The sequence below is a fragment of the Neoarius graeffei genome, chromosome 13 (genome assembly GCF_027579695.1).
Source record: "Neoarius graeffei isolate fNeoGra1 chromosome 13, fNeoGra1.pri, whole genome shotgun sequence".
NCBI lineage: Eukaryota > Metazoa > Chordata > Actinopteri > Siluriformes > Ariidae > Neoarius > Neoarius graeffei.
In genome coordinates this window covers 56,962,972-56,976,859 of record NC_083581.1, presented here as the reverse complement: position 1 = coordinate 56,976,859, position 13,888 = coordinate 56,962,972, and the positions used below count along the sequence as shown (strand labels likewise).

The 13,888-nt window shown below is 40.7% G+C and overlaps 1 protein-coding gene across 2 annotated transcripts in view; it reads left to right on the top strand.

Moving 5' to 3' along the window:
- arhgap4b (Rho GTPase activating protein 4b) overlaps positions 1-13,888 on the top strand; it is a 48,139-nt gene that overhangs the window by 16,206 nt on the left and 18,045 nt on the right. The window contains exons 14-20 of one of the 2 annotated variants that reach the window (XM_060938113.1): positions 4,252-4,312; positions 4,417-4,494; positions 11,093-11,221; positions 11,434-11,539; positions 12,407-12,637; positions 12,735-12,790; positions 13,118-13,244. In XM_060938113.1, coding sequence (XP_060794096.1) covers positions 4,252-4,312; positions 4,417-4,494; positions 11,093-11,221; positions 11,434-11,539; positions 12,407-12,637; positions 12,735-12,790; positions 13,118-13,244 — 788 coding nt within the window. Of the gene's footprint in view, positions 1-4,251; positions 4,313-4,416; positions 4,495-11,092; positions 11,222-11,433; positions 11,540-12,406; positions 12,638-12,734; positions 12,791-13,072; positions 13,245-13,888 lie in introns of both variants that reach the window. The other variant, XM_060938112.1, reaches the window with a different exon arrangement.

The window sequence follows — 13,888 nt, the reverse complement described above, 5'->3', positions numbered from 1 at the left end:
CAGCTGCTGTAGCATGGCTGCCCACTGCTCTGAGTATGTACGGTATGTGTGTGTGCTCGTTGCTCACTTGTGTGTGTGCATGAATGTGTTCACTGCTTCAGATGGGTTAAATGCAGAGGATGAATTTCACTGTGCTTGAGTGTGCATGTGACAAATAAAGGCTTCTTCTTCTTAAAAGACAACAACAAACAACAAAAATTGGTAGCAGCACTACCATACATGTCAACCTTTGGTCAGTCAAACCTGTATAACCAACCTCCAAAATCCGTATTTCCCTTATAAAATCCGTATAAGATGCAAATTAAAATAATTTACCTAAAATTTGAATGATAATTAACAATGATATATCCCAGTTACTTTTTATTCAATATTAATAACAATAAACCTTCAGAATGAATACAAAGCTCCAATGTTTGACAAAAACACAGTGTTATCAGCGTAGTTACGAAGGAAATACTTCGTTGTTTGGAGACAGGTTTCACCGAGCGGCTATTATGCACGGGACTTCATATTAGCCACAAAGTCAGAAAAATCTGTTCGTAAAATTACGTTATAATGACCAAATACAACGAAAAGTATTTTTCCAGTCTCACCTGTGAAAGGTAATCCCATGTGATCTCGTTTGGACGGTAAACCTGTTGGTACAGTTAAACGCAGCACATGAATGAGGCATCTTTATTCTCGGCTACTGTCTAGACACTATACCAGAGACGGTTGAAGAATCTCCACTTTGCCACATCCAATATGGCGGCGAGGATGACGTATGATTCTACGCAGAAGGCGGCGTCTATGTTTATATGTCTATGACTTCATGATTGGCGGGATTCTCGCAATGCGGTGTGCGCATGATCAAAAGTGGAACAAAGTCTCGCTACCACAAGATAACGCGCGATTTCATAAGACTCTTTGCTGGCTGTCTGTGGTGTACAGTACGTTTGTAAATGTTATGCGCTCTTTTATCATCGTGGGAATTGATTATAGCTCTAAATAAATATTGAAGTCTTTTTAAAGAATCCGTATAACTTTATTTATACGCCCGTATACTACGTTTATTGAATCAAATCCGTATAAAATACGGACATTCCGTATAGGTTGACATGTATGCACTACATCAACTAGCATAAGCTATTAGCATCTCTGTTTACTTCTTTGTAATAAAAATGTGCATCTGAGGGAGAGCAGGGAAGGATTAATGTGTTTTAGGAGCAGTGTTTGCGTTTGTGTTTTAGGCATGTGTAAGTCTTAACTAAGCCATGACAATGCAGTTATTGCTGTGGCAATTATGTAACTTGCTGTCCTTATTCATTCTTTAGTTAGCTGTCCTATGTGCCATGATGCATTGTAACAGTGCAAACAGTCCTCCTTGAGCATCAGTGCTTGTTTGAGCTTGTCCAAGGTCAAAGATCTATGAATGCATGTCCACTGCATATAACCACATTAATATTGCATTATGCATGTATTAATGACTTTCCCTTTGAATCAGGACTTTACACAGCTTTATATACTTTAAGCATATAGCGGTTTTCATTCTAAGCCCCATAGTGCATTATATGCAAAAGATTAGAAGATCATATATATATATATATATATATATATATATATATATATATATATATATATATATAATATTTATTATAAAGTACACTATATGGCCAAATTTATGTGGACACCTGACCATCACACCCATATGTGACCATTCTAAAATCATGGACCTTAACACAACACTTTTGTGAAGTCTTTCTTAATATGAATCAAGTTTTTAGTCCCAAGTTTGTTTAATTCATTAATTTTCTATACTGCTTATCTGTTGCTGCTCGCGGGTGAGCTGGAACCAAACACAGCTGACATTGGGTGAGAGGCAGGGTACACCCGAGACGGGTCACCAATCTATCATGGGGCTAACGCAGAGAGACAGACAACCATTCACATTCACGCTCAACCTATGGGCAATTTAGAGCAGTCGGTTAAACTAATATGCATGTCTTTGGATTGTGGAAAGAAACAGGAGCACCTGGAGGAAACCCACGCAAGAATGGGGAGAACATGCAAACTCCAGTATGTTTAATCTGGATATTAAAAAAGTTATTGAGCTAGCTTTCCTAATCTCCTCTGTGTCATTATAAGAAAAACATCCTTTACACTGGCTAAGCATCATTATTCTTTCCACATTCACTGGATATGAGCAATTGCACGCTCTGATTGGCTACTCTACTACTAGGCTATCAGCTCATATACCGTGAATAGAGAAAAACAAAATGGTGGAGCGTGTTGCTGAACCAACCGAGGACAAAATAAAAACTCTGCTAGAAAAACAAAACCCCCCAAAATACAAAAAAGCAACAAAATATGGAGGTATTTGATGGTAAGAGGATATCTTTTTTTTTTCCCAAGAATTATCACATTTTTCACAAATTGCTACTGTCATTTCGCCGGTTTGTTCACATTCTAAGCAGATATGATTTTGCTGGATGTTTTGTATAAAGTTTTTATTTATTGAATTTGCAAAATAAATAAATAAATAAAAATGCTCTGCTTCTCAAAATCCAGTGAATGTGGATATAATAAGACTTACATTACATTACATTACATGGCATTTAGCAGACGCTGTTATCCAGAGCGACGTACACGCTGAGTCAGCTATAAGCTATGTACGACAAGATTGAGCGGAATAACTGTCAATTGTCTGGGACTTGAAAAAAAGTTTTAGCTTCTTTTTAAAATAGGAATTCATAGTAATGAAATGCAGCACATGGTGCTCTTTTCAGCCCATCCATCCATTATCTGTAGCTGCTTATCCTGTTCTACAGGGTCGCGGGCAAGCTGGAGCATATCCCAGCTGACTATGGGTGAGAGGCGAGGTACACCCTGGACAAGTCGCCAGGTCATCGCAGGGCTGACACAGAGACAAACAACCATTCACACTCACATTCACACCTACGGTCAATTTAGAGTCACCAGTTAACCTAACCTGCATGTCTTTGGACTGTGGGGGAAACCGGAGCACCCGGAGGAAACCCATGCAGACACAGGGAGAACATGCAAACTCCGCACAGAAAGGCTCCTGTTGGCCATTGGGCTCGAACCCAGAACCTTCTTGCTGTGAGGTGACAGTGCTAATCACTACACCACCATGCCGGCTTTCAGCCCATTTATTTATTTATTGAAATTTTTTATCTCTGGTGTCCTGGCTGCCCGTGGCACAGTACATGTGCATCCTTGATAGCTCCTAGATGACTGAGAGAGGTGCACCAGCCTGGTGGGACCGCCATCTGGCCTTTGCTTATTCAGCTTTTCACAGTGCCATCTTCCATTTCCTCCTCTCTGCATCTCTCTGACTCTCTTCCTTTATATTAATTAATCAGAATGTCAACCTGCCTATTGACTGCACTATGTTAACCCTCGGCCATCTCTTTCTCTGAAGTGGACATTAATCTATGGGATGTACCACCACACTGTGTTGTATAATGCAGTCAGGACTACAGAACTGTTTGTCTCTTAAGTTAGTTATCAGCGTGGGTGGCCTCTTGACTCTAAAATGCACACATTTCTGGCTGAGTGGTTGGAAATTAGATTAACGCAGAAAAAAAACCCCAGGACTTTGTTTGCCACGAGCCAATCTCGTATTTGAGTGTATTACTGTGAGTGTTTAAGCTGTGGTGTCCTGTTCCTTTGTGTAAATGCATTAAAATTGCTTTTGCTGCCTGCCGAATATAAATGGAGGGAGAAAATGTAGTCTTGTGCTAATTGCTTTTCATCTGACTCCTGATTCTGCTCATTATCTTTCTCCACCATCTACCCCCTTTCCCCACTGTTTTCTCTTGCTTCTTTCTTTTCATTTTCAATTTGATTTTGGTTGCCTTGGTATTTTTTTTCTCTGTCTGTGCATCTCAAACCTTCTTTTACCCATCACACAATTTCTGTTACTTCTTTCGATTCTTCCTTTTTTACCTTCATTCCTCATAACTGTTTGGCTGGCCGGTGCATCAGAAGAAGAAGGCGGATGTCTAGGACTCAGGTACTGCTTTGCTTGTCCTCGGCAGTCTTCCCCACTACCTACAAACAGACTGTGTACACTAATGCACTACTCACTTTCCCTAGTTCACAGCTTTACATATGCATGCCATTCTTATTTCCGATCTTACGCTTACCTATGCAGTAATTATGCTGTTATTTTGACAGCATTGTGATGGTCTCATTCTCAGTGCTCATTACAATTCTAATGATCTTTATTCATATCTACCTGCCGAACAGAGCTCTGGGCAGCAGATCCCCTTAGTGGTGGAAAGCTGTATTCGCTTCATCAACCTCCATGGTGAGTCCAGGCACCAGCCTGCCATAACTCATGCTGCTAGAAGAATTGTGCGTTTGTAATTCATACGAATAATATATTTTCAAATTAAATGTGTTTGATTTTAGGTCTGCATCACGAAGGCATATTCAGAGTGCCAGGCTCCCAGAGCGAAGTCAATAATATCAGAGATGCATTTGAAAGTGGTACGAAAATTCATTAAATTCTGTAAATTCATTCACTCATTGTATAATCACTTCCAAAAGCCACACCAAGTTGTAGTAAACACAGGTCTCCTATACTACCGTTCAAAAGTTTGGGGTCACTTTGAAATTTCCTTATTTTTGAAAGAAAAGCACTGTTCTTTTCAATGAAGATCACTTTAAACTAATCAGAAATACACTCTATACATTGCTAATGTGGTAAATGACTATTCTAGCTAAATTCTACTAAATGTCTGGTTTTTGGTGCAATATCTCCATACAGTTGTGTTCAAAATAATAGCAGTGTGTTTAAAAACGTGAGTAAAGCTCAAAATCCTTATAATAGTTTTTATTTCCATGCATTGGGAACAATGCACATTATATTCTACATCAAAACATGAAGAAAAATGTATCAATATTTTAATTACTTTACAGAAAATGAAGAAAAATGAACATTGGGCTGTTCAAAAAAATAGCAGTGTCTGCATTTTTCATTACAAACTCCAAATATTTACTGTATAAACTGAAAAAATCTTAAGGATTTAGTATTCCTGTGAATCACTAAACTAATATTTAGTTGTATAACCACGGTTTCTGAGAACTTCTGGCACCTGTGAACAGGTATTCCAGCCCGGGATGATTTGACAACATTCCACAATTCCTCTGCATTTCTTGGTTTTGCCTCAGAAACAGCATTTTTGATGTCACCCCACAAGTTTTCTATCGGATTAAGGTCCGGGGATTGGGGTGGCCACTCCATAACTTTCATTTTGTTGGTCTTGAACCCTGATGCTGCTCGCTTACTGGTGTGTTTAGGGTTGTTATCTTGTTGAAACACCCATTTCAAGGGCATTTCCTCTTCAGCATAAGGCAACATGACCTCTTCAAGTATTTTGATATATGCAAACTGATCCATGATCCCTGGTATGCGATAAATGGGCCCAACATCATAGTAAGAGAAACATCCCCATATCATGATGCTTGCACCACCATGCTTCACTGTCTTCAGAGTGTACTGTGGCTTGAATTCAGTGTTTGGGGGTCGTCTGAAAAACTGTCTGCGGCTCTTGGACCCAAAAAGAACAATTTTACTTTCATCAGTCCACAAAATGTTTTTCCATTTCTCTTTAGGCCAGTCGATGTGTTCTTTGGCAAATTGTATCCTCTTCAGCACGTCTTTTTTTTAACAGTGGAACTTTGCGGGAGCTTCTTGCCGATAGATTAGCTTCACACAGGCATCTTCTAATTGTCACAGTACTCACAGGTAACTTCAGACCGTCTTTGATCACCCTGGAGCTGATCATTGGCTGAGTCTTTGCCATTCTGGCTATTCTTCGATCCATTCGAATGGTAGTCTTCTGTTTTCTTCCACGTCTCTCTGGCTTTGCTGTCCATTTTAAAGCACTGGAGATCATTTTAACTGAGCAGCCCATCATTTTCTGCACTTCTTTACAGTATACGTTTTACCTCTCCAATCAACGTTTTAATCAAAGCACGCTGTTCTTCTGAACAATGTCTGGAACGACCCATGTTTCTCAGGTTTTCAGAGAGAAATGGATGTACAACATGTGCTGGCTTCATCCTTAAATTAGGGCCACCTGACTGACATCTGTTTTTTCACAGAGAATGATCTCACTAATTAAACTCCACACTGCTATTATTTTGAACACGTCCCTTTCACTTAATTATTCGATTACACAGACTCAGGAGCATGCATATCATGAATGTTGGGTCTGTTGGTTTTCTATGACTCTACTACACCTACTGGTAAATTATTTGCCATGTAGTAATATAATTTCCACCAAAAACAGTGATTGATCTGGTTAGTCGTGTTGGACTGCTATTATTTTGAACACAAGTGTAGGTGTATAGAGGCCCATTTCCAGCAACTCTCACTCCAGTGTTCTAATGGTACAATGTGTTTGCTCATTGCCTCAGAAGGCTAATGGATGATTAGAAAACCCTTGTACAATCATGTTAGCACAGCTGAAAACAGTTGAGCTCTTTAGAGAAGCTATAAAACTGACCTTCCTTTGAGCAGATTGAGTTTCTGGAGAATCACATTTGTGGGGTCGATTAAATGCTCAAAATGGCCAGAAAAATGTCTTGACTATATTTTCTATTCATTTTACAACTTATGGTGGTAAATAAAAGTGTGACTTTTCATGGAAAACACAAAATTGTCTGGGTGACCCCAAACTTTTGAACGGTAGTGTATGTTCATCATAATTGCATAGACCTGTGGTTCTGCTGAATATTATGGAGGTGATCACTGTAAGCTATTATACAGTAGTTGTTATAGTTTATTCATTATTTAGCTGTTATGGCGGTGTGCGATAGTGGGATTTTTGACCACCTCTAAATGGATGGAAGTTTCTTATGGACAGCCACACCCAGTCCCTTACTTCATATGCAGATATCTCAGAGCACTGCCTGTAAGTGAAGTCTTCATACTGTTGTACAGACTGTTCCAGGCATCCGTAGACCTCCTTCCATTGTTAGTCAGAGCTTAATGTTCTGAATGCATACTTAAAAGCAGAGAAGGCCTGGTTGGCCCAAAACTAATGTCTTGGACAGAGTTCATTGGAGAGAGGTGAAGGTGATGAGTTAAAGTTCTTGCTATAAAAATGGACAAACTCTCAAAATCTCTGGAGGTAATCAAGAGGGGGCGGCCATGGCCTGAAGGTTAGAGAAGCACCCTGGGGCCTAAATGGTTGTTGGTTCGATTCCTGTGACCAGCAGGAAAAATGTGAGGGGAGTTGAGTGAATGAACAGCACTTTTCCCTCCCTCTGTATCATAGCTGAAGTCCCCTTGAGCAAGGCACCTAACCCCTAACTGTTGTAGCATACTGCTCTGGGTATGTGCGTGTGCTCATTGCTCACTTGTGTGTGCATGCATGCATGTGTTCACTGCTTTATGGGTTAAATGCAGAGGAGGAATTTCACTGTGCTTGAGTGTACATGTGACAAATAAAGGCTTCTTGTTCTATGCTTTATGGAGTTGGCTATTGTGGGCGGCATGGTGGTGTAGTGGTTAGCACGGTTGCCTCACAGCAAGAAGGTTCTGGGTTTGAACCCAGCAGCTGGCAAGGGCCTTCCTGTGTGGAGTTTGCATGTTCTCCCCGTGTCTGCATGGGTTTCCTCCGGGTGTTCCGGTTTCCCCCACAGTTCAAAGACATGCAGGTTAGGTTAATATGGGATGGCCTTGGGCTGAGGTGCCCTTGAGCGAGACACCTAACTCCCAATTGCTCCCCGGGTGCTGTTAGCATGGCTGCCCACTGCTCTGGGTATGTGTGTGTGCTCATTGCTCACGTGTGTGTGCATGTGTGTGTTCACTGCTTCAGATGGGTTAAATGCAGAGAGGAAATTTCACAAGTGTGTGATGAATAAAGTTGTGCTTTCTTTCTTATTCAGTGACTATATGAACTTTGTATGTCATTCATGATGATCAACTCATTACTGATAATGTAATCCAAGAAAGTGACTCGGGGCATGTGAAATTCACACTTTTCAGCTTTAACAGGATGAATGAGTTTAACCAAGATTTTTTTTAACATACTGGATATGATTTTCAGTGATTTGTATTATATCAAGATTGTTGTAGTAACTATGTAGTGTGTGACACACCTGCCTAGCATGTCCCTGTGAACACCATTTATACACTTGGAACAAGGCTATATCGTATCAGAAGGTACAATGAGCAATGGATATCTGTACTTGATGGTAATTTTGTTGACAACGATAGTCAATTCAATTTCAAAAGTTTGTGAGCAGGAAGAGCACATAATTTATTTTTACTGAAAACTGATATTAAGAATAACAGTTTGGAATTTTGACTGACTGAGTGATCTCAGAGCTTTGGATGATATGTTTATGACTGGATATACAGGTACTATTACATTGGAGAGACCAAGCTGTGAATTCATTCTCTGACCAGGATAATGTTGGGTTATGGACCTGTAGCCATGGTTATCCTAAAACAATGGCACTGTTGGGGATTCTCAGCATGGTACTGCTGTCAGTTCATGTATGAAACCTTCACCAGCCAACTTTCGATCAGTGGTTGATGGAAAGCCAATTGGTGTGCAGAGGTGAGCAGTGTTGTGGTGAGCAGTGTTGTGGTCTTATGAACCTCTGTAGCTAATTAGCAGTGATGTGGTCTATGAAGCACAACAGAAGAAGTTTTGTGGTGATAGCATTATCACTGCATTGCTTTACCACACTGTCCAGTTTGAATCCCTTTTCTAGAAGCTGGTTGACTGAGCACAGAACAACTTTTCTATGTGTTTCTGGCATTTACTGGTGTTAAGTTGCCAATTTGCTTTGGGTTCTGGTTTGGGGATTGTCTGTTTCTTCATGATGTCGAAAGGCTTGAATGAGAACAGGTCTCATTTTTTCAGCAAGGGCTTTATAAAGACTAGTCACTATCTCTGCAAGCATGCTCAGTGACATCTTCAGGGTTTCTGACTCAAACAGAAAACCTGAAACTCTACACCTCTGTATTATGAGTCCTATAATAATAATAACTTTATTCATTCATCTTGAAAAACTATACGATGAATTTACAACAAAAACCAACAAAGTCGTAAAAATACGTATCCAAAAAAATAGATAATATATTTTGACTATGTCTGGTTGTTTAGGAGGCAACACGCTCTTGAAATAAAAGACTTCTTATGTCTTTCAGTTCCTGATAACGGTATTGTGAGACAACTTTTGTTCCTAGTTGCGTACTTGTGGGTCGCCGTTCGTGGAAGGAACACGTGATTTGGATGCTTAGGGCCCTTTATAATTCTTTCAAGCTCACATATGGTCACCTCATCTCTTCGTTCCTCCAGACTTGCAAGACTTGTCTTCGGTATGCCAATTATGGCCATACAGCGATCCTGCACTTGTTGTATTCCCTTTGCAAGGTATTTTGGGATGCCACACCAGACCGGCAATGCGTACTCTAGCCCCTGACGAATCTTACTGCAGTAAACAGTGATCCCCACATCCTTAGGTAGATTAGCCTTCCTGCATTCGCGTAGGTAGTGTAACCTTTTGTTAGCTTTCTTAATTATTTAATTAACATGGTGGTTCCAGCGCAGATCCTGTTGTTGCCAAACACCTAAGAGTTTAAAGGTCGAGACCCTCTTGATGGCAGCACTTCCTACGTATAGGTTGTCAGGCTGAGTGGACACCTGGTTGAAGGATATCCACATGTCTTTAGTTTTCTTACTGTTGAGAACCATTTGACTGGAACTTAACCACTCATATAGATTATCAAGTGCCACTTGCATTGTGGACTTGGAGGCCTTTGACGTACTCTCATACACAGTACAATCGTCAGGATATATCTGTGAAGATACTCAGTCGTCCAGGTACATAGTAATCTGTGGTTGGTAGAAGAGAGCAACTGGACTTGCTTGAAAAGTCTTGAAGACGTTTCGCCTCTCGTCCGAAAGGCATCATCAGTTCTGTCTGTCTCTGTTCAGTGATGGTCGTTCCAGGCTGACAAAATTGAACGATCCTCTCTGGCTAAGATGTCTGCCAGTTTTCTGGAAGTCCTCTCATACTCCCGCACTAGTCGAAGGGGATCGTTCAATTTTGTCAGCCTGGAACGACCATCACTGAACAGAGACAGACAGAACTGATGATGCCTTTCGGACGAGAGGCGAAACGTCTTCAAGACTTTTCAAGCAAGTCCAGTTGCTCTCTTCTACCAACCACAGATTACTATGTACCTGGACGACTGAGTATCTTCACAGATATGTTTCTACACACTTTGGGATGAGTTCCCTTCGACTAGTGCGGGAGTATGAGAGGACTTCCAGAAAACTGGCAGACATCTTAGCCAGAGAGGATCGTTCAATTTTGTCAGCCTGGAACGACCATCACTGAACAGAGACAGACAGAACTGATGATGCCTTTCGGACGAGAGGCGAAACGTCTTCAAGACTTTTCAAGCAAGTCCAGTTGCTCTCTTCTACCAACCACAGATTACTATGTACCTGGACGACTGAGTATCTTCACAGATATGTTTCTACACACTTTGGGATGAGTTCCCTTCGACTAGTGCGGGAGTATGAGAGGACTTCCAGAAAACTGGCAGACATCTTAGCCAGAGAGGATCGTTCAATTTTGTCAGCCTGGAACGACCATCACTGAACAGAGACAGACAGAACTGATGATGCCTTTCGGACGAGAGGCGAAACGTCTTCAAGACTTTTCAAGCAAGTCCAGTTGCTCTCTTCTACCAACCACAAATCGTCAGGATACTTGTACATAGCAATACGCTCGTGCATATCCTCTGGTATTGCATCATCGATGTCATTCATGAAAATATTGAACAGCAACGGAGAGATTACAGAAACCTGTGGAACACCAGCAGGGCAGGGCTTGGTTTTAGAGAGAACCCCAGGAAGCCTTACTTGTTGTGTTTGTCCAGTTAGGAAGCTTTGAATCCATAACCATAAGGTTTTGTTGATATTGGGGTGCATTATTATTATTATTATACACCAAAAGTCTACAGAATGTTAATGCTATTCTTCAAACAATCATAAATATCAGAATACATATTATTGCATTAGTATGTGAATACAATATGTCTTTCTCCCAGGGGAAGACCCTTTGACGGACAGTGAGTGTGACATTGACTCAGTAGCAGGAGTTCTGAAACTGTATTTCCGAGACCTGGAGAAACCTCTCTTCCCAGAGGAGCGCTTCAGTCAGCTGATGGAGTGTGTCCGTAAGATAAAACTCATGCACTTTTGTGTGTGTTTGGTCTAATGAATTGATGCTGCGGTGTTTAATTGTGCTACCGTGCAAACTTTATACCTTAGATGATGATTTAGAACATGACATTTTGTTGATTGGAGCTACTCCCGTGTCTTATGCACACAGTGTGATCATACTATATTCATCTGTTTTTTTAATTCATCTTCTGTGTTTCATCAACAGAAATTGAGAACATGGCAGAGAGGGCAGCTCAGATAAAGCTAGTGGTCTCATCCCTCCCCAGACCCCTCATCATAGTGATGCGCTATCTATTTGCCTTCCTCCATCAGTGAGTAGTGCTGCGTTTCTCTCATCATGATGAGCTGCAAGTATAAATAGGAAACAATACGATAAATGATTTCCCAATCTGAAATTTCATTAATAGTTAAAACTGTGTATGGAATTTAAAATAGTAATAATAATTTCATTTCCTGTCCTGCTATGTGAAATGATGGGCTTGTGCAAGTGCAATTCAGTGTAGCCCATGTGCCTCCAGGTTCATTGTGTTGTGCTTTCTGAGATGCTTTTCTGCTCACCGTGGTTGTAATGAGTGTTTATTTGAGATAACATAGCCTTCCTGTCAGTTTGAACCAATCTCTACCAGCTAATCTCTTATGACTTCAATTATGGACAAGGTGTTTCTGCCCACATAACTGGATGTTTTTTGTTATTTGCACCATTCTGATGTTTGATACAGTATTGGTATAGCCAACACTGCACACTTAAATGTGTTTTTTTGAGCTGTAAACTAAATTATATGACTGTACTATAATGAAACACATCAGTGCTGGTGTTAATATTGACAAAATCTCCAGTTTTATGAAAATCTGCATTTTATGGGTTGAAAGTGCCTCAAAAAACCATCTTCTAATTTAAATCATCCTGAACCTTACAAGGTCAATGCTGATGTAAAGTCGATCATTTGGTACCTGTCTACACCATGAAATTTTTATTTTAAAAAAAGAATGTTAATGCCCACTAGTCAGCCCCCACGCCTGAGTGGGAGTCTGTGAAACCTTGCTCATTTTCAAATATATGCTGATTGAGACTCTCTGAGCAACTCTTGGTTCACACATCCATGTTCCCTCCTCCCTGTGTGTGTGTGTGTGTGTGTGTGTGTGTGTGTGTGTGTGTGTGTGTGTGTGCGTGCATGCAGTGTTTCTCAGTATAGTGATGAGAACATGATGCAGCCCTATAACCTAGCTGTGTGCTTTGGACCCAGTCTGCTGAGAGGTGGGGCCGAGTCAGGTGACGCAGTAACTCTGCAGCCCCAGATTAATGCCCTGGTTAAGAGCATGATCCTCCAGCATGAGAGCATCTTCCCTAGCGCTGCTGAGCTTCCAGGCCCTGTCTATGAGAAATGCATGACCTTGGAGCAAGAATACTGGTGAGACTCATCATCGCTGGTGGCATTAACATCTGCTGCTAATGATAGACTAATTTCCTTGATTTATATCCATTAATAACTGTCTTTCCATCTGCAGTGAACCTATTACAGAGGAGGGTGAAGGAGAGACTGAACATGCTCCAAGTGAGGATGGTGAGGAAGTAAAATTATACTTATAAAGGTCATAGAAACAACTTTGATTCAAATAATGAAAGGAATTTGTACTATAGATGTTTTCACCGTTCATAAAATATAGTAATACTTGCACAGCTTGTATATTGGATCATAAATGCTCATCTCTGTGTTTGTGTGTACATTGTCTTGCTTGTGTGCTGTTTGTTACACGTGCCACATTTGCCATCATGTGCGTTGTGTCCATGTGCCATGCTGTGCTGTTTTGTGTGCATATGTGTGTGCATACGTGTGGTTGTGCAGAGTGGGAGACTGTGGCTATGTTTGATTATGTTGCACGGTCTCCAGCCGAGCTGTCATTCAAGCAGGGGGACCACATCCTACTCCACAGCAAGGCCTCTGCTGATTGGTGGAAAGGAGAAGTAGGAGGAGTCAAAGGCCTCATTCCTCATAAGTACATCGTTGTGCCTGAAGGGTGAGAATTCGTTTCTAATGACGTTATTACAAGATTATCCATTATTTCTGTTTTGTTTCAATGGGTAAAATGTAATACACGTCTACAGACAGGTTTTTTTTAAGAACTTCAAAATGGATGTTTAAGTGAATCATTTTGCCTTGCGAAAATGACTTTTTACTGCCCATAATCTGTTCTCAGTTAGCATGACTCACAGATACATGCTTAAATGCTGACATATTTAGTGTCTTTTCAGCCATCTGGGCTTACCTCCGTCCAGCATATGTGCTGCTGGTCAATGAAAAGTGCACGTTTTTCAGTCACTGCCCTACTTTCATCTCTGCTGGATGGGCTTAGAAATTTAGAACTGAATTTTTGTAAAGTCTCTAGAAAGTCTGTCCACTTGGCAGCCATCCTGGAAATGCACCCCGGCAGTTATTTTCAGTCATACAAAGCCAAGCTCCTATCCACTTCAATGGATGGGATGCATTAATGTGATCAACAAGATGACATTTTTAACGTGAATGTGTAAAACGCCTGTTAAATTCTGACAAAAATTACATGAATGATTTGCGGTGTTCAATAATATGAAAAAAACTTTCATGTTGCTCTGGCTACGGTGTACATGTTTGTCTATAACCAATGGAAAAATATATCTTCATATA